The 21,258-nt window shown below is 45.6% G+C and overlaps 1 protein-coding gene across 1 annotated transcript; it reads right to left on the reverse strand.

Annotated features, from left to right (window-relative positions):
• Positions 1-564: 564 nt before the first annotated feature.
• LOC147102001 (aurora kinase B-like) lies at positions 565-19,754 on the reverse strand. Its single transcript, XM_085965091.1, has 4 exons — positions 19,740-19,754; positions 17,004-17,152; positions 2,572-2,746; positions 565-1,594 (listed from the first exon to the last, which is right to left on the reverse strand). Exons 1-4 carry the CDS (start codon positions 19,752-19,754, stop codon positions 1,403-1,405), a joined length of 531 nt encoding a protein of 176 aa, XP_085821217.1. The 3' UTR covers positions 565-1,402.
• Between the last annotated feature and the right edge of the window lie 1,504 nt (positions 19,755-21,258).

A 21,258-nucleotide genomic window follows, 5' to 3' on the forward strand; every position in this document is an offset into this window, starting at 1 on the left:
GACAGAAGACAAGTGGTGGCAAGAGTCATACCAGGGGGTTGGGGGGCAGACCAGGCCAAGTGGTTTTGTACATTTTGTGGTTCCATACTCATCCGTTGAACATATATACAGTTTAGATGTCAAATTCTGCTTTTTGTAACATGGGATTGCATCAGTGTTCTGGGGATCAAACTCTGCAACTTGGTCCATTTTGTCATGAAAACTAAATAGGTGCCTTTGATCAGCTTCTGTCCTGACTTGGAGACTCATCCAAATAGACTACAGCTCCCAGAGTGCACCACGCTCAGTCCAAGACTACAACTCCCAGAAACAGCTCAAGGTTGCTCAAGCTGGCTTTTGGAGGGGGTGGTGTGAAGGGAGTTAGTTGCAACCAATAGCAGTGTCTGAATGGCAATCTATCCTAATATGTAGTGGTCAACCTACTAACACAAGGCTGCTGGGGGAGGGAGTGGGGCGGGAGAGTCCCAGTTACAGGATTGCACAGGGAGCGTGCAAAAACATTTGCTTTATAAACTGAGCACAAAGTCAACCTTTCAATTTATTACCGCTGTCTTTCATACTACAGGTCCAGCTGTAACACACAATCTATATTCAGGACAGCTTATGTAACAGACATGCATTACATCACTGACCCTACACCAAGAAGCCCAGCTCATTCTGCTCTTCACACACCTGTACTTTCAGCAGTACTGCCACGGATCAGTTTACAAAGGCAAGCAATTTCAGGACTCCGAAACTATTTTTATTTGCAAATAAACAGCAGAAAGTAGAGGACTATTAAAATATGGTGTTTGTTTTCAGAAGGACGTTCCCACAGACATACCAACTGCTTTTGACTACAAACATTAACACCTCTGAAGTAATTCAGAATTACAAACAATGGGAGGCTTATAAAATGGAGGCATGTGGCAAAAATAACCAATTGCTGAAACAGTTAAGCTGTGCCAGATTTCAGAGTCAGTTCCTTTGGTGAAGAAGCAGGCAGTGCTGAGGGTTCAAATAATTGTCCCATATCCAATAGAGAGGCTTCAGAACCAGACTGAATCATTCTCCGTGGTCACAGCCACCTTGTGACAAATACACTAAAGCAAATATAAAGCTGACCAAAATTGAAGCACAGGTCGAGAGAACATGATTTACAACAGAGTGCTCAGACACTCGACAAGCTGAACTCCAACTTGAAATAGGAACTGAATTATTTTTTTAAAAACAGAATTCTGGTAGGACAGAGTTCCCACAGTTTACAAAAAGACAGAAACAGCCGGGAGCAGAACAGGACAGGATCAGGGATGGAGGAAGAGATAGGAAGTACAAAAAACATTTAACTGGGTGTAGAGTTTGTGCATTGTAGACCTGAGGATTGCTAAGTGCAGGTCTTGTATACAGGCCAGCGATCTCAGAGCTAGTGAGGTGGTCCTTGGTTCTCGCCGCTGGCTGTACATTCCGGTGGAAGGAGCCTACGGGCATTGGATTTCACCCATGGATGTTCAATCACTCCCTTCAGGGGCAGTCTCAGTATCGGATTATGTCGAAGCAATTGGCCGATTAAACTCTTGGCACCATCCGACATGCTGGCTGGAAACTGAGTATCAACCTAAAAAATTCAAATGTTGCAGATTTGTCTCAATTTGAAGAACAGTTGACGATACATTAGTACGGAGTTTGTCATGAGCAAACTGAAAGAAAGTACTAAACTAGCCTTACTGATGACAGGCTTATGATGGTTACCCTTCACAATTTAGACCATTGTGGATCCAAATGCCTGACAGAGCCACAGGACACAGGCTGCTCACACAGGCCTCTGGGAGGCAGGCCAGCGTTCATTTTGTGCAGAGGATCAGAGGGACCTTGGAGTGCATGTCCACAGATCCCTGAAGGTAGCCGGCCAGGTAGATAAGGTGGTTAAGGCATACGGAATACTTGCCTTTATTAGCCGTGGCATAGAATACAAGAGCAGGGGGGTTATGCTTCAATTGTAAAACACTAGTTAGGCCTCAGCTAGAGTACTGCGTGCAGTTCTGGTCACCACATTACAGGAAAGATGTGATTGCACTAGAGAGGGTACAGAGGAGATTTACAAGGATGTTGCTGGGAGTAGAGAATCTTAGCTCTGAGGAAAGACTGGATAGTCTGGGTCTGTTTTCTTTGGAACAGAGGAGGCTGAGGAGAGACTTGATTGAGGTGTATAAATTATGAGGGGCCTAGATAGAGTGGATAGGAAGGACCTACTGACACTAAGAGAGATCAATAACCAGGGGGCATAGATTTAAAGTAATTGGGAGAAGGATTAGAGGGAAGTTGAGGAGAACTTGTTTTACCCAGAGGGTGGTGGGAGTCTGGAACTTACTGTCTGAAAGGGTGGTAGAGGCAGAAACCCTCATCACATTTAAAAAGTACTTGGATATTCACTTGAGGTGCCGTAACCTACAGGGCTACGGATCAGGAGCTGGGAAGTGGGATTAGGCGGGAGAGAGCTCGTTTTTGGCCAGCACAGACACGATGGGCCGAATGGCCTCCTTCTGTGCCATAAATTTCTATGATTCTATGACAATTCTAACTACAGCTGCTCACCTTACAGATCCTCCTGTACGTCTCCTGGTGAGACGCAGATTCGAACGGAGGGTGTCCAACCAGGAATTCGTAGCACAGAATTCCCAGACACCACAAGTCCACTTTCTCATCATGCATCCGCCCTTCAACCATCTCTGGAGGCAGGTAATCCAAAGTGCCACACAAAGTCTTCCTTCTGCAGGGATTAGATTTACAGTACAAGGTTAGAACAGAGGTCAGATAAAACCTGACAGCATGGAGACAGAGTTCCCCCCGCCCCCCAGTATTGGTACCAGTAAGACCCAATGTCTGGTTCACTGAATGTAAGAAGTCACACAACACCAGGTTATAGTCCAACAGCTTTATTTGAAATCACAAGCTTTCGGAGCGCTGCTCCTTCTTCACCTGAAGAAGGAGCAGCGCTCCGAAAGCTTGTGATTTCAAATAAAGCTGTTGGACTATAACCTGGTGTTGTGTGACTTCTTACATTTGTCCACCCCAGTCCAACTCCGGCATCTCCACACCATGGTTCACTGAAGTATGACAGTGTCCCAATGACTGAACCAGTTCCCATGTTCCTCTGAACCACTGGTGGGAGGAGGCTACTGGCAGAGACGGATTTTCCCAGCCCCAGCAGATCACTCTCCCAGATTAAACCTCGTGCTGAGCAAAAAGCTTCAGATGTCCTTTCACCACAGGCTGCAATATCCAAAGAGGCACATTTAAAGCCCCGCCTGGACCGACCACTACACATGGCACCGAGCGGCAGGGGAGGAAATCAGAGGCTTTGGAAATCAGCAAAGGGAGATGACAAGGCAGAGATTGAGCAAGTTCCAGATGGTGAGGGCATAACGATTGCACAAAATGCCGATAGTAGGGCAGCGAACAAGCAGACTTGTGCATGGCCAGCGGTGATCACAGCGGGACTGTGGGGCAAAGCCCTGGAAGGATTTGAACACGAGGATGAAGATTTTCATTGTTGGGATACAGGTGCCCAGTGGAGCTTGACAAACACAGGGATAATGGGGATGTGGGTCGATGTACAGGAGAGGCTGTGGTGTTCTGGATAAGGTAGTTTGTGGAGGGAGCAGGCAGCGATGAGCAATTGTCTAACACTGGAGGCACTGAAGACTTGGATTAGGGTCTGGACAAGGTGGTGGAGAAGGAAGCAGTATTTGGGAGGTGGATGGCAGTGACCTCGGTGACAAATCAGATGTGGGGTGGGAAGCTCAGCTCAGTGCCAAACAGAGCACCAAGGATTCAGGCCCACACGGTGGCATAGTGGTTAGCACTGTTGCCTCACAGCGCCAGAGACCCGGGTTCGAATCCGGCATCGGGTGACTGTCTGTGTGGAGTTTGCGCATTCTCCCCGTGTTTGCGTGGGTTTCCTCCGGGTGCTCCGGTTTCCTCCCACAGTCCAAAGATGTGCGGGTTAGGTTGATTGGCTATGATAAATTGACCCTTAGTGTTAGGGGGATTAAATACATGGGGTTACGGGGATAGGGTGGGATATGTGTTGGTGTAGGGGTTACAGGGATCGGGTGGGATATGTGTCGGTGCAGGCTCGATGGGCCGAAATGGCCTCTATCTGCACTGTGGGGTTTCTGTGATTCTGTGATAATCGGCATGGAGATGTTGCCGCGAAACAAAGAAGATGGATCTCCTTTTACCAACATTAAGCTGGCGGAAGGTACAACTTATTTGTTCCCCCTTCCTCCAGTGAAGACAGCTCTTGCCTGAAGAAATTGCCCCAAATCACCAGCTAGCAAACTGCACTAGTACTCAGCAGGAGATAGGGCACAAGTTGGGGCTCGGGAGGCTGGCATTTTTCTCATGATGAATATGCAAGAACCTAAGAATTAGGAGCAGGAGTAGGCCATACGGCCCCTTGAGCCTGCAATAAGACCATGGCTGATCTTCAACCTCAACTCCACTTTCCCACCCGATCCCCTTGATTCCTCGAGAGTCCAAAAATCTATCGATCAGCCTTGAATATACTCAAAGACTCAGCATTCACAGCCCTCGGGGGTAGAGAACTCCAAAGATTCACAACCCTCGGAGTGAAGAAATTCCTCCTCATCTCGGTCTTAAATGGCCGACCCCTTATTCAGAGACTGTGCCCCCTAGTTTTAGACTCTCCAGCCAGGGGAAACAACCTCTCAGCTTCTACCCTATCAAGCCATCCCAGAATCTTGTGTTTCAATGAGCTCACCTCTCATTCTTCTAAACTGCAGAGAGTATAAGCCCATTCTACTCAATCTCCCCTCATAGGACAGCCCTCTGATCCCAGCAATCAATCTAGTGAACCTTTGTTGCACCGCCTCCAAGGCAAGTATATCCTTCCTTAGGTAGAGACCAAAACTGTGCACAGTACTCCAGGTGTGGGCTCACCAAGGCCCTGTACAATTGGAGCAAGACTTCCTTACTCTTGGACTCCAACCCCCTTACATAAAGGCCAACATGTCATTTGCCTTCCTAACTGCTTGCAGTAATAGTGTGGAGGACGAATTCATGGAATGCATGCAAGACAGTTTTCTAGATCAGTATGTCGAGGAACCAACTAGGGAACAGGCTATTTTAGATCTAGTATTGTGCAATGAGAAAGGGGTAATTAATAACCTTGCAGTAAAGGGGCCCTTAGGAAAGAATGACCATAATGATAGAATTTTATATTAAGTTTGAAAGTGATGTAGTTAAATCCGAAACTAGGGTCTTAAATCTTCTAAACAAAGCAAACTACGTAGGTATGAGGGGCGAGTTGGCTAAGGTAGATGGGGAAACTAGATTAAAAAGGTATGACGGTAAACAAGCAATGGCTAGCATTTAAAGAATTAATACATAATTTACAACAAATCTTAAGGCACAAAAACCCCATGGAAAAGTGGTCCAACCGTGGCTAACAAGAGAAGTTAAAGATAGTATTAGATCAAAGGAAGAGGCTTATAATGCTGCCAAAAAGAGCAGCAAGCCTGAGGATTGGGAGAATTTTAGAATTCAGCAAAGGAGGACCAAGATAAAGAAAGGGAAAATAGAAGAGAGTAAACTGGCGAGACACATAAAAAGACTGTAGAAGCTCCTATAGGTATGTAAAAAGGAAAAGATTTGCGAAAGTAAATGTGGGTCCCTTACAGGCTGAGACAGGAGAAATTGTAATGGGGAATAAGGAAATGGCAGAGAAATTAAACAAATACTGTGTGTCTCTTCACTGAAGCAGCAGCAAAAAACCTTCGCACAATCCTGGAGAAATGCTAGGGAACCAAGGGTCTAGTGAGAAGGAGGAATTAAAGGAAATTAATATTAGTAAAAAATATAGTGCTGCAGAAATTAATGGGACTGAAAGCTGAAAAATCCCCAGGGCCTGATAATCTGCATCCCAGAGTACTAAAAGAGGTAGCCATGGAAATAGTGGATGCATTGGTTGTCATCTTCAAAAATTCTATAGATTATGGAACAGTTCCTGCAGATTGGATGGAGAGTGGCAAATGTAACCCCACGATTTAAAAAAGGGAGATAAAACAGGGAACTACAGACCAGCTAGCCTAACATCAATAGTAGGGAAAATGCTAGAGTCTATTATAAAGGATGTGATAAGAGGACATGGAGAAAATATCAATGGGATTAGATGAAATCAACATGGATTTATGAAAGAGAAATTGTGTTTGACAAACCTACTGGAGTTTTTTGAGGATGTAACTGGTAGAATAGATAAGGGAGAACCAGTGGATGTGGTGTATTTGGATTTTCAGAAGGCCTTTGATAAAGTCCCACATAAGAGTGCAAAATTAAAGCACATGGGATTGGGGGTAATATACTGGCATGAATTGAAAATTAGTTAATAGACAGGAACCAGAGAGTAGGAATAAATGGGTCCTTTTCAGGGTGGCAGGTGGTGACTAGTGGGGTACCAAAGGGATCAGTGCCTCAGCTATTCACAATCTATATCAATGATTTGGATGAGGGGACCAAATGTAATATATCCAGGTTTGCTGATGATACAAAGCTAGGTGGGAATGCAAGTTGTGAGGAGAATGCAAAGAGGCTTCAAGGGGGTATAGCCAGGCTAAGTGAGTGAGCAAGAACATGGCAAATGGAATATAATGTGGAGAAATGTGAAGTTATCCACGTTGGTAGGAAAAATAGAAAAGCGGAGTATTTTTTAAAATGGTGAGAGATTGGGAAATGTTGGTGTTCGGAGGGACCTGGGTGTTCTTGTACACAAATCACAAAGTTAACATGCAGGTACAGCAAGCAATGAGGAAAGCAAATGGTATGTTGGCCTTTATTACAAGAGGAGCCGAGTACAAGAGTAAAGAGGTTTTACTGCAATTATGCCGGGCTCTGGAGAGACCACACCTGGAGTATTGGGTAGTTTTGGTCTCCTTACCCAAGGAAGGATATACTTGCAATAGAGGTTCACCAGACTGATTCCTGGGACGGGGGGACTGTCCCATGAGGAGAGATGGAGTAGACTCGGCCTACATTCTCTAGAGTTTAGAAGAATGAGAGGTGATCTCATTGAAGCATACAAAATTCTTACCGGGCTTGACGGGGTAGATGTAGGGAGGAGGTTTCCCCTGGCTAGGGGCCACAGTCTCAGAATAAGGGGTCGACCATTTAAAACTGAGATGAGGAGAAATTTCTTCACTCAGAGGGTGGTGAATCTTTGGAATTCTCTACCCTAGAGGGCTCAATTGTTGAGTATATTCTAGACAGAGATCGAGAGTTTTGGATTTTGAGAGAATCAAGGGCTATGGGGATATTGCAGGAAAGTGGAGTTGAGGTAGATCAGCCATGATCTTATTGAATGGCCGAGCAGGCTCGAGGGGCCGAATGGCCGACTCCTGCTCCTATTTCTTATGTTCTTATGAAACATGTTAACTTTGTGTTTCGTGTAGGACACACAAATCCCTCTGAACACCAACATTTAATAGTTTCACACCATTTAAAAAATATTCTGGTTTTCTATTCTTCCTACCAAAGTGAATAACTTCACATTTCTCCACATTATATTTCATCTGCTACCTTATTGCCCACTCACTTAACCGGTCTATATTCCTTTGCAGGCTCTGTGCGTCATCCTCACAGCTTACTTTCCCACCTAGCTTTGCATTGCCAGCAACCTTGGATGTATTAGATGAAGGGAGCGAGTCTAAGTCCTTAATATAGATTGTAAATAGCTGAGGCCCAAGCACTGGTCCTTGCAGCACCCCACTAGTAATATCCTGCCAACCTGAAAATGACCAATTTATTCCGACTTAACTCCTTGTATAAATTATCTTCCATTCAACCCGGCACGAGCCCTGAACTCTCTTCTCTCTCCAGTTTCTCTCCAATCTCCTCTCTTGACCCAATTCCTGCTCCCTCGACCCTATTCCCATTAAACTGACCACCCAACTTCCTTTGCTGGCTCCCATGTTAGCTGACACTGTTAACTGTTCTCTCTCCTCAGGTACTGTCCCCCTCGCCTTCAAATCTCCTCAATAAAAAAAACCCTTGACCCCTCTGTCCTTGCAGACTACTGCCCCATCTCCAACCTCCCTTTCCTCTTCCAAATTCCTTGAACGTGTTGTCGCCTCCCAAATCCGTGCCCATCTTTCCCGGAACTCCATGTTTGAATCCCTCCAATCAGGTTTCCGCCCCTGCCACAGTACTGAAACGACACCTAGCTCTACCTCACTACCACTTCTCAACCTCTCCACGGTCACTAAATTGTCAGACTGCTTGTCCAACTTCCAGTACTGGATGAGCAGAAATGTTTTCCAATTAAACACTGGGAAAACCGAAGCCATTGTCTTCAGTCTCCGCCACAAAACCCGTTCCCTAGCCACCGACTCCATCCCTCTCCCTAGCATCTGTCCCGAGGCTGAACCACACTGTTTGCAGCTTTGGTGCCATATTTGACCCTGAAATGAGCTTCCGACCACATATCCGCACCATAACCAAGACCGCCCATTTCCACCTCCTCAGCATCGCCCGTCTCCGCCCCTGCCTCAGCTCATCCGCTGCTGAAACTCTCATCCATGCCTTTGTAACCTCGAGACTTGACTATTCCAACGCACTCCTGGCTGGCCTCCCACATTCTACCCTACGTAAACTGGAGGTCATCTAAAATTCTGCTGCCCGAGTTCTAACTCGCCGCAATGCTCGTTCACCCATCACCCCTGTGCCTACTGACCTATATTGGCTCCTGGTTAGACACCTCAATTTTAAAATTCTTATCCTCATTTTCAAATCACTCCATGGCCTCGCTCCTCCCTATCTAATCTCCTCCAGCCGCCTCCTTCCCCACCCTGAAATAGCTGCGCTCCTCCAATTCTGCCCTCAACCATTGGTGGCCGTGCCTTCAGCGGTCTGGGCCCCAAGCTCTGGAATTCCTTCCCTAAAACTCTCTGCCTCTACAGCTCTTTCCTCCTTTAAGACACTCCTTAAAACCTCCCTCTTTGACCAAGCATTTGGTCATCTGCCCTAATTTCTCCTTATGTGGCTTAGTGTCAATTTTTTTTGTCTTATAATACCGGTGAAGCACCTTGGGACATTTACTACATTAAAGGTACTATATAAATAGAAGTTGTTGTTGTTGTCGTTATTATCCACTATCCATGCTAACATATTACCTCCAACCCCATGAGCCCCTTGATTCACCGTTTAGTGGCCATGCTGAAGGTCAAACTATATTCTGGTCATAGAAACATAGAAGATAGGAGCAGGAGTAGGCTATTCGGCCCTTCGAGCCTGCTCCGCCACTCAATGAGATCATGGCTGATCATCCAAATTCAGTACCCTGTCCCTGCTTTCTCCCCATATCCCTTTAGCCTTAAGAAATATATCCAACTCTTTCTTGAATATACTTAATGAACTGGCCTCCACCGCCCTCTGTGGCAGAGAATTCCACAGGTTCACCACTCTCTGGGTGAAGAAATTCCTCCTCATTTCAGTCCTAAATCGCTTACCCCTTATCCTTAGACTATGACCCCTGGTTCTGGACTCCCCGGCCATCAGAAACATCCTTCCTGCATCTAGTCTGTCCAGGCCTGACAGAATTTTATAGGTTTCGATGAGATCCCCTCTCAATCATCTAAACGCCAGTGAGTAGAAGCCCAATCGACACAATCTCTCCTCATACATCATTCCTGCCATCCCAGGTATCAGCCTGGTGAATCTTCGCTGCACTCCTTCCATGGCAAGAACGTCCTTCCTCAGGTAAGGCGACCAAAACTGCACACAATACTCAAGGTGTGGTCTCACGAAGGTCCTGTACAACTGCAGCAAGACATCCTTGTTCTTGTACTCAAACCCTCTTGCTACAAAGGCCAGCATACCATTAGCCTTCTTAACCGCCTGCTGCACCTGCATGCTTACCTTCAGCGACTGGTGCACAAGAACACCCAGGTCTCTTTGCACTTCCCCTTCTCCCAATCTATTGCCATTCAAATAATAATCTGCCTTCCTGTTTTTGCCACCAAAGTGGATAACCTCACATTATAGTGCATTTGCCATGTTTCTGCCCAATCACCCAACCTGTCCAAATCGTACTGGAGTTTCACGACATCCTCCTCACAGCATACCCTCCCACCCAGCTTTGTGTCGTCTGCAAATCTGGAGATATTACATCCAATTCCCTCGTCCAGATCATTAATATATATTGTGAACAGCTGGGGTCCTAGGACCGATCCTTGCGGTACCCCACTAGTCACTGCCTGCCACTCGGAAAACGACCCGTTTATTCCAACTCTTTGCTTTCTGTCCGCCAACCAAGTCAATACCTTGCCCCCAATCCCATGTGCCTTAATTTTGCACGCTAATCTCTTATGCGGGACCTTATCGAAAGCCTTCTGAAAGTCCAATTACACCACATCCACTGGTTCTCCCTTATCTATTTTACCAGTTACATCCTCAAAAAATTCCAGTAGATTAGTCAAGCATGATTTACCTTTTGTAAATCCATGTTGACTTTGTCCGATCCAGTCACTGCTTTCCAAGTGCTCTGCTATTACATCTTTTATAATGGACTCCAGCATTTTCCCCACTACCTGATGTAAGAAAAAGGAGACTTACCATCAAGTAACTTTAAAGTAAGCTTTAAGTAACTTATAAACACACTATATACAAGAGAGGTCTTTACCATGCCTCTGGTAGAAGCCTCTTACAATACTGAACAGACCAGTATTTATACCAGTCCAACAGGAAGTGACATATGACAGGAAGTGAGGTATGTACACAGTTCATAGTTCACAGTTCATAGTTCACAGGAAGTGATGACATAACTTCCCGGAAGTTAGCATTTTTATCACATTCTTCCCTCCTGCAGGATTAGAAGGCTGTGGTCTACCTTTTGGTCCGCAGCCGCCGAACAAGGAAGAGTCGCACCCGTTTGGATTCCCGTCGTAGAGGGTCGCTGGTCCGCTTACATGCGGTTGGCCATTGGTCAGAGTCTGTGTGGCCTGGATTGCCCTGTGAAGGGTCGGGGAGATCATGGCTTCGAGTACGAGCCCCAATAGGTTCAAAATCGGACTGCCTCTGTTCAGAGGGAGGTGCAGAGCTGGTCTGTGGCGGATCAGTACTTTCATGCGCGGTACTGGGAGGGTCGCAACCTTGAGCACGGGGTTCTACCGGCACCAAGCTAGTTGGTGTCCGATCAGGATCCTGGAGAGGGGTACCCGATAGGTCCCAAGAGTTTCCTGGTGAAATGCCATCACCCGATGTCCCACTAGGTCCTGGTGGGCAGGGAGCCAGATCCCGTAATGATACGGTAGATTCTCGGCCGTCGGAATATCGTATGTTTGCATAGGTGGGGTTGGCATCGGTTAGTTCAACCTCGTCTACGAGAGGGTCATTTTTAGACGTCCGAACGTATCTTCGGAGTAATACAGGTCCAGGAGTAGTTAGCCATGACGGGAGTGATGTCCCATGAGATGAGCGACGCTGGAATCCAAAGAACCGCTCATGAGGTGTAGTATTTGTGGCTGTAGAAAGCAGGGACCGTATAGAGTGCAATGCATCCGGAAGCACTGTTTCCCATTGCTGGTCTGGTAGGCCCCGAGATCTTAAAGCGAGACGTACGGAATTCCAGATGATACCGTTATACCTCTCTACCTGCCCATTTCCGATGGGATGGTATGGTGTTGTTTTGCTTGTAGCAATTCCCCGTTCTGAGAGGTAGTCCTTGAGTTCCCTTGACATAAAGGATGGACCCCGATCTGAGTGAATATAAGCCGGCATGCCACAGAGAGAAAATACCTGCTCAAGGCAGCAGATTACTGTGGACGCCAGCATATTGGAGCAGGGGAAGGCAAACGGAAAACGTGAATATTCGTCGATCATGGTGAGCAAATATGTGTTCCGAGTTGAAGAGGGCACTGGGCCCTTAAAATCGATGCTAAGTCGTTGCATCGGTTGGGTTGCATGTATGAGTATACCAGCTGAGGGGCGGAAGAACTGAGGTTTTAATTCCGCACAAAGCCGGCATTCTGAGCATATTTTCTTTACATCTCCAGTGGAAAAAGGGAGATTCCGTGATCGTACGAAATGTAGCATGCGCGTAACGCCAGGATGACACAAACCATTGTGGACATCCATGAGAGTGGAGGATGACATAGTGGAGCAGAATGCCCGTGTGAGGGTGTCCGGGGCCACATTCTCCTTGCCAGGCCGATAGAGAATGGTATAACCAAAAGAGGCCAGTTCCATCCTCCAAAGTTGTATTTTATTATTCTTAATTTTGGTTCGTTTTCGATTATCGAGCATGAAGGCGACTGATCGTTGGTCCGTGATCAATGTAAAGTGCTGGCGAGCTAGAAAATGGTTCCACTTCCGTACTGCCTCTATGATGGCTGTGGCTTCTTTCTCAACCGGAGGATAATGTAGCTCGGCACCTTGTAAGGTCCTGGACATAAATGCTACAGGACGACCTTCCTGATTCAGAGTAGCCGAGATCGCCACCTCCGAGGCATCACATTCAACCACGAAAGGGAGATTCTCATCGATGGAGTGAAGAGCCGCTTTCTCCAACTGTTTTTTGAGAAGGTTAAAGGCTGCAACAGCCGCTGTTCCCAGTGGAAATGATCTAGCATGCAGCAAGGGTTGGATTTTGTCCGAAAAATGAGGAATCCATTTAGCGTAGTATGCAAACAGACCGAGAGCCCGACGTAAAGAAGCCGGATTCTTAGGTGACGGGAGCTCTTGGAGCGGGCGAAGTCTTTCTGGGTCTGGCTTAATGATACCATTGCCTACGCAGTAGCCAAGGATGTTGATGGTCGGTTGCGACTCAACAGATTTGGATTCATTCAGGGTCAAATTACGGCGATGGAGGGCATCCCGAAATTTTTGGAGGTTGGAGTCATGTTCCTGTTGATCGTGACCTGCAATGGTAATGTTATCAAGATAGGGAAAAGTGTCCCTTAGGTTTTCCTGCTTAACCAGGCCATCCATTGCCCGTTGAAAGGCAGCCACTCCATTAGTAACCCCGAATGGGAGGCGACGAAATTGGTACAGCCGTCCATTAGCCTCAAAGGCTGTGTACTGCTTATCTGAGACCTTCAAGGGTAACTGATGATAGGCACTTTTTAAATCGTAAGTTGAGAACACTTTGTATTCGGCCAGTTTATTAACCATATCATCAATGCGTGGCAATGGGTAGGCGTCCAAGTCGGTATATTGATTGATGGTTTGCGAATAATCGATGCATAGTCGCTGTTTGTGAGGTTTTAGAGGGTTCTTGACAATGACAACTTGAGCCCGCCAGGGCGACGAACATGGTTCAATGATATCCTCTGCTAGAAGTCGAGAGATTTCAGCCGCAATAAAAGATTGGTCTTCCTGATTAAAGCGCCGCGATTTCGTTATTATCGGTTGGCATTGAGGCGGAATACTGGCAAATAATGAGGGTTCATCAAGTGAAGCTGCTGATAATGCACAAAAAGGTAATTTAGATGGTATATTAGAAATAGTAAGTCCGGGTTTGGATCCACCAAACTCAATGGTGAGTTTCTTATGCTGTTTTTGGAAGTCCAGCCCTAAGAGGAGATCACTACATAAGTCTTTGAGCACCGAAAGTCGGGTGGAGGGATACATACGACCATGAAGTGTCATATCAACAACACAAAAGCCGGAGATTCTGGTATTAAGTGATGACTGGGCCATCGCAATTGCCTGGTCCGATGGGAAGACATGTAGTTTCAATTTCGCAACAATCTGTTCCTTAATGAAACTATCAGTACTTCCTGAGTCAATTAAGGCATCTAAGGTATGCCCTTTAATTGAAATTTTTGTGGCTGCCTGAGACAGGTTCTGTGGGCAAGCAGCTGTAATTGGTGTCGTTGCACAGAGAGTGGCTAAAACTCTCGGTGTGCTTCTTCGGGAGAGAGCTCGAGAGGAAGCTTGATAGGTCCTAGCTGGAGCATCTTGATAGGCCCTAATTGGGGCAGTTCGGTAGGTCTTAGCTGGATTGGCCCTCGTAGAGGCCCTTGATAGGCAAACTTTAGCAAAGTGTCCTTTTTTCCCGCAATAACTGCAGATTGCATTGCGAGCAGGGCAGGTTTTCCTAGGGTGAAAAGCATCTCCACAAAAGAAGCATTCCTTCCTAGATTGCCAAGAGGCTGCTAAAGTGGGGTCGTCCTCCTCTTCTTCATCAGAATTATCAGAATTAGATTCCCCCATGATAGGGTTCACCTGAGACCGCTTGAATTGTCTGGTTGCAGCTACAGCAGCAGATCGAGATCTGGGCAGCTGATAGAGGTCTGCATTTCTCTTTGCCAAATCCAGTGAACAAGCTAGGTCAAAAGCTTTTTGTAGCTCAAGTGTTTTACTTTCTAGTAGACGCTGGCGTATAAATGGAGAGGCAATCCCGCAGATGAAAGCATCACGAATCATTTCTTGGCGGTACAGCTCAGCTGAGGCTGCCTGAAAGTTACAATCTACGCTGAGCCTGCGAAGTTCTTGCAGGAATTCGTCAATTGATTCCCCTGGCCCTTGTCGGGCTGTGGCCAGTAGATGTCTAGCATAGACCTCATTTGGGGTCTTCGCATACAGTTTCTTAAGTGCCCGAATCACCTCTTCGTAATTATCCCAGTCATCAACATATTCGAACACTTTTGGGGTCACATAATTGACAAGTATCTTCAATTTAGCAGGAGCATCCACTTTACATTCATCCAGAAAATTCTCAAAAGTACGATACCAATGCTTCCATACCCTGCCAGCTGCTGGTGTATTCGGGTCCAAGTCCAGACGAATAGGTCTAAGGATTTTCTCCATGATGGGTGGTTCCCTGGATCCTTAACTTCCGAGTTTGTCTGAAGGTCTAGTATTTGTCAGTGTAAATACTAAGTTACTTAAATTGATGTAAGAAAAAGGAGACTTACCATCAAGTAACTTTAAAGTAAGCTTTAAGTAACTTATAAACACACTATATACAAGAGAGGTCTTTACCATGCCTCTGGTAGGAGCCTCTTACAATACTGAACAGACCAGTATTTATACCAGTCCAACAGGAAGTGACATATGACAGGAAGTGAGGTATGTACACAGTTCATAGTTCACAGTTCATAGTTCACAGGAAGTGATGACATAACTTCCCGGAAGTTAGCATTTTTATCACACTACCGATGTCAAGCTTGCCGGTCTATAATTCCCCGCCTTTTCTCTACCACCTTTTTTGAATAGTGGGGTAACATTAGCTACCCGCCAATCCATGGGTACCGTTCCAGAGTCTATCGAGTTCTGCAAGATGACCAGCAATGCATCTACTATTTCTAGGGCCACTTCCTTAAGTACCCTGGGATGTAGATTGTCAGGCCCTGGGGATTTATCGGCCTTCAGTCCCATCAATTTTCCTAACACCATTTCCCTACAAATACTGATTTCTTTCAGTTCCACCCTTTCATCAGACCCTATGTTCCCCGGCATCTCTGGGGGGTTATTTGTGAAGACAGAACCAAAATATGTATTTAGTTGATCTGCCATTTCTTTGTTCCCCATTATAAATTCCCCCGATTCTGACTGCAAGGGACCTACGCTTGACTTCACCAATCTTTTTCTCTTCACATATCTATAAAAGCTTTTACCATCAGTTTTTATGTACCCTGCAAGCTTACTCTCATATTCTATGTTTCCCTTTCTTAATTAATCCCTTTGTCCTCCTTTGTTGAATCCTAAACTGCTCCCAATCCTCAGGATTATTGCTTTTTCTGGCCAATTTATATGCCCTCTCCTTGGACCTTATGCTATCCCTAATTTCCCTTGTTAGCCACGGTTGGGTCACCTTTTTAATTTAATTTTTGTGCCAAACTGGGATGAACAAATTCTGTAGTTCATCCATTCGGTCTTTGAATGTTTGCCATTGCCTATCCACCGTCAACCCTTTGAGTGCCATTCCCCAATCAATCCTACCCAACTCGCTCCTCAGACCATCGTAGTTTCCTTTATTTAAATTGAGGACCCTTGTCTCTGAGTCAACTACTTCATTCTCCATCTTAATGAAGAATTCGATCATATTATGATCGCTCCGACCCAAGGGGCCTCGTACAACAAGATTGCTAATTAATCCTTTCTCGTTACATAATACCCAGTCTAAGATGGCCTGATCTCTGGTTGGTTCCTCGACATATTGGTCCAGGAAACCATCCCGTAAACACTCCAGGAATTCCTCCTCCACAGTATTGTTACTAATTTGGTTGGCCCAATCTATATGTAGATTAAAGTCACCCATGATGACTGCTGTGCCCTTATTGCACGCTTCTTTAATTTCCAATTTAATGCCATCCCCAACCTCCGCCTTACTGTTTGGAGGTCTATAAACCACTCCCACTAACGTTTTTTTCCCCTTAGTATTTCTCAATTCTACCCATACAGATTCCACCTCATCAGAGCTAATATCCTTCATTACAATTGTGTTAATCCCTTCTTTAACCAGTAATGCTACCCCACCTCCCTTTCCTTTTTGCCTATCTTTCCTGAATATCGAATACCCCTGGATGTTGAGTTCCCAGTCCTGGCCTTCCTTGAGCCACGTTTCCGTAATCCCAACCAAATCGTATTTGTTTACTTCTATTTGCGCAGCCAATTCATCCACTTTATTACAAATGCTCTTCGCATTAAGACTATACTCATCTACAGCGAGAGACATAGGCTGCCAACTAGAGATAGGACCCCCTCTAGACAAGGAGTCAACATGGACTCAAGTTCCGGGGTCACGATGGTGGGATTTCATATTGCCCATTTTAAGACACTTTAAAACTTCCATAGACAAGTATACTAAAGATCGACTAATTCACAATTGTATTATTAGGTCTGAACTTTGTACCCAAAGCTCCCTTCAATTTGTCCTTTTCCAGCTAAAGACAAAGTTTCAACCCAATCTGCTTGAGTCAACGATCCCAGACAGGAGATTACAACGACCATCAGAAGGGTCCTGGACTTCTACAAACAGGTGGCTGCAAATGAGGATTCTCACAAACCTTGATGACGGAGCGTGCACAGACCACCCAAAGTCAGCTATTTTCAGCTCCCCACGCAGGCCCAGCAGCAGGTTCTCTGGTTTGATGTCTCTGTGAATCACCTTCTTTAAATGACAATACTGCAATGCGTCTGCCCGCTCCAAAATGTACTGTAGTATTCAAACAAAAAATAGGTTCAGCATCACTCCACATTCTGCTCTTTAAAGACAAGAATGAACGCAGCGTCATCGACCTGAAACGTTAACTCTTGTCTCTCTCGCCACAGATGCTGCCTGACCTGCTGAGTGTTCCCAGCTTTTTCTGGTTTTATTTCAGATTTCCAGCATCCGCAGTATTTTGCTTTTGTAAGAATGAAATAACACTGCAGTCCAGAGGCACCATCAGGGCCACCGTATGGAAAAGAATTTATGGAAGGAGTTGAATTTGAGAGTCAGTAACTTGGTGACTAAAACACAGCATTAGAGAGAATGTAATGGGCTTCAATCAGAAGTTGTGTCCATGGAAGGGGACAATGCACGACTGGTAATCCAAACAGATTCCTCGCTCCATCATAACAGGCACATTCTCACCGTTACAAACTTTACTGATCCAACAAGCCAGTTAGACTTTGCAATTATATTTTGGGCACAATACACTCCACTCATCTTAATTCACATTTTTTTTTCAAGCATTAAATTCCCACTTTCCTATGCTATTTATGTTCCTCAATTTAAATTGGTAGTTAATCCAAGGATTTTAATCACAGAAAACACTTTGAATTATCAGGGATTGACAGTAGAATGAATGAGATCACCAATAAAGAATTGAAATTATAATTTAAAATCTCAATGACACAATGTGCTGTGTGGAGGAATTACAGAAATCCCAGTCAATTCAGCAGTTCAACAGGCCACCTCCAGTATTATCACCCGAACACACCACTCAGAATAAACAAACAGCCCTTTTCACAAACATCAAGGCAGCTGGGGAACTGGCCACATACTGCGGACAGTATTTATGTGACATGTTGAAGGAGGACCTTCAAACACGCTCAAAGACCCGCACTGCCTTGTCAGTGAACATGAAGGTAACCACAGCATTGAACTTCTTTGCAAGCGGGTCATTTCAAGCAAGCACCGGTGACATAAGCAACATCTCCAAGAATGCTGCGATGGTCTGCATTCACCAGGTCACAGATGCCATTTTCTGTAGGCTTTCAGAGTTCATTAAGTTTGACTTGTCCACTGGACATCAAAACATAGAAACATAGAAGATAGGGGCAGGAGTAGGCCCCTCGAGCCTGCTCCGCCATTCAATGAGATCATGGCTGATCATCCAAATTCAGTACCCTGTCCCTGCCTTCTCCCCATATCCCTTGATCCCTTTAGCCTTAAGAAATATATCCAACTCTTTTTTGAATATATTTAATGAACTGGCCTCCACCGCCCTCTGTGGCAGAGAATTCCACAGGTTCACCACTCTCTGGGTGAAGAAATTCCTCCTCATTTCAGTCCTAAATGGCTTACCCCTTATCCTTAGACTATGACCCCTGGTTCTGGACTCCCCGGCCATCATAAACATCCTTCCTGCATCTAGTTTGTCCAGGCCTGACAGAATTTTATAAGTTTCGATGAGATCCCTTCTCAATCTTCTAAACTCCAGTGAGTATAAGCCCAATCGACACAATCTCTCCTCATACGTCATTCCTGCCATCCCAGGTATCAGCCTGGTGAATCTTCGCTGCACTCCTTCCATGGCAAGAACGTCCTTCCTCAGGTAAGGCGACCAAAACTGCACACAGTACTCAAGGTGCGGTCTCACCAAGGCCCTGTACAACTGTAGCAAGACATCCTTGTTCCTGTACTCGAACCCTCTTGCTACGAAGGCCAACATACCATTTGCCTTCTTAACCGCCTGCTGCACCTGCATGCTTACCTTCAGCAACTGGTGCACAAGAACACCCAGGTCTCTTTGCACTTCCCCTTCTCCCAATCTATTGCCATTCAAATAATAATCTGCCTTCCTGTTTTTGCCACCAAAGTGGATAACCTCACATTTATCCACATTATAGTGCATTTGCCATGTTTCTGTCCAATCACCCAATCTGTCCAAATCGTACTGGAGTTTCACGACATCCTCCTCACAGCTTACCCTCCCACCCAGCTTTGTGTCGTCTGCAAATTTGGAGATATTACATCTAATTCCCTCGTCCAGATCATTAATATATATTGTGAACAGCTGGGGTCCTAGGACCGATCCTTGCGGTACCCCACTAGTCACTGCCTGCCACTCGGAAAACGACCCATTTATTCCAACTCTTTGCTTTCTGTCCGCCAACCAGTTCTCTATCCAAGTCAATACCTTGCCCCCAATCCCATGTGCCTTAATTTTGCACGTGAATCTCTTATGTGGGACCTTATCAAAAGCCTTCTGAAAGTCCAAATACACCACATCCACTGGTTCTCCCTTATCTATTTTACCAGTTACCTCCTCAAAAGGAGATGGCCCTTGCATTTCATCGCACTGCTGGATTCCCCAAAGTGATTGGGGCCGTCGATGGAACCTATATTGCATTGAAGGCACCAGTGGATGCACCTGTGACATACATCAACAGGAAGGGGCTTCATTCATTGAATGTAATGATAGTCTGTGATGCGCACCTCAGGATCCGAAACGTGAATGCAGCGCACCGGGGAAGTAATCATGACTCCTTTGTCCTCCGTAACTCAAACTTATATGACGCCCTCAGCAAATTGCCTCCAGGATCCGCATGGATATTGGGCGACAGGGGCTACCTGCCAAGACCATGGCTGATGACTCCCTACCACAAGACCAATAATGAGGCTCAGGAGAGATACAACCAGGCACACGTGCCCACATGGCAAGTGGTGGAGAGGACAATCGGAGTTCTGAAATCACGCTTCCGGTGCCTGGATAGGTCAGGGGGGACCTTGTAGTATTCTCACCAGAAAGTGACAAGGATTGTGATGGCCTGTTGTGCTTTGCATAACTTTGCCCTGCAGGAAGAACTGACCCTTAACACTGCCGAGGAGCTCCCTGCTGAAATGGAGGATATACGCGATGCCAATGTGCCTGTGGCCAGGCCTGATGGGGAGGAGCCAAGTGCTGCCAAAAGTAAGGCTGCTCGGGAACTGCTAGTAGCCAACACCTTCACGAGGTAGTGTAGCCTTGTACCTCCCCCTCCCCCAGCAAGGCAAAGAAAGGAGCAGACACAATTTTAAAGTGAAACAGTGAACTTTTATTGCAGCATCAAAGCCTTTTGAGGTTCAGTTTTGATGTAGATAGTTTATAACTTTTAAATGTTAACTAGCTATTTTCTACTTTTCAAAGATTCGTAAACATGAATAGTTTGGAAAAAACGTTGTAAACAGTTTAAAGTGACTTTTTTTGGTTTCTTAGTGCAATAAAGACATTCAAGATGGAAACTAGCTATTTTCTAAATTACAAACAGTTGTAAAAATATTTTTGCTAAAATAAAAGTTGAAATTTTTTTCAAACTGACTACAGGCTTTACTTTTTAAACGAAAAGGTTGCATATACTTTCAGTCACAAATATAATTTGCTAATTAAATAAAATGAATTTAAAAAATGCTTTCAGGGCTTTTAAAACTCTTTAAATTGCTTCAAATCTCTTTAAAACTATTTAAGATTCTTCCAATTCATGTAAAAGTATTTAAAAGTTTATAAAAGTTACCAAAAGATTCATAAAAATACAAAGAACCAACTTACCAGGCTGTTCCTGTATGTACCAAGGCTTTGGAGCTTGTGAAAAAGATTGGGGGCGTGTCCTATGCTAATGCGACCTCACAGGGCGGGTCTCCCTTACACTCCGCGCTGGACGCTCCGCGCAGGCTGCACTCATGGGCGGCGTCACGTAAGACGCTGCCCGGGAGTGCTCCTCAATAAAACGGAATTCCACGCGCACCGAGAGCACAACGGCTAGCGCGCTAGGTACGTGCAGATCGGGGGCTTGCACCCGCGGCAAGCCCCTGACCCGAATTTCTGGGCCATTGAATGCACAGCAGGCTCCAGGGGCCGTATGGCCTACTCCCCTACTGCTACACAAAGGCAAGGGGGTCAAGAGAGAGTGGGGGGGGGGAAGAAACACAGCCTGCTGGAGGGGCACCAGGACTCAGCACCACAGACCAGAGACAAGGTGCATAGAAAACCAGGAGGGACAAACAGCAACAGGACAAAGAATAGTGTAAAAATAGTCGCAATTAGATGGAGGAAAAAATCAAAGCCGACTAGCATG

The sequence above is a fragment of the Somniosus microcephalus genome, chromosome 22 (genome assembly GCF_052327205.1).
Source record: "Somniosus microcephalus isolate GS21.2 chromosome 22, FLI_Smic_1.0, whole genome shotgun sequence".
Taxonomy (NCBI): Eukaryota; Metazoa; Chordata; class Chondrichthyes; order Squaliformes; family Somniosidae; genus Somniosus; species Somniosus microcephalus.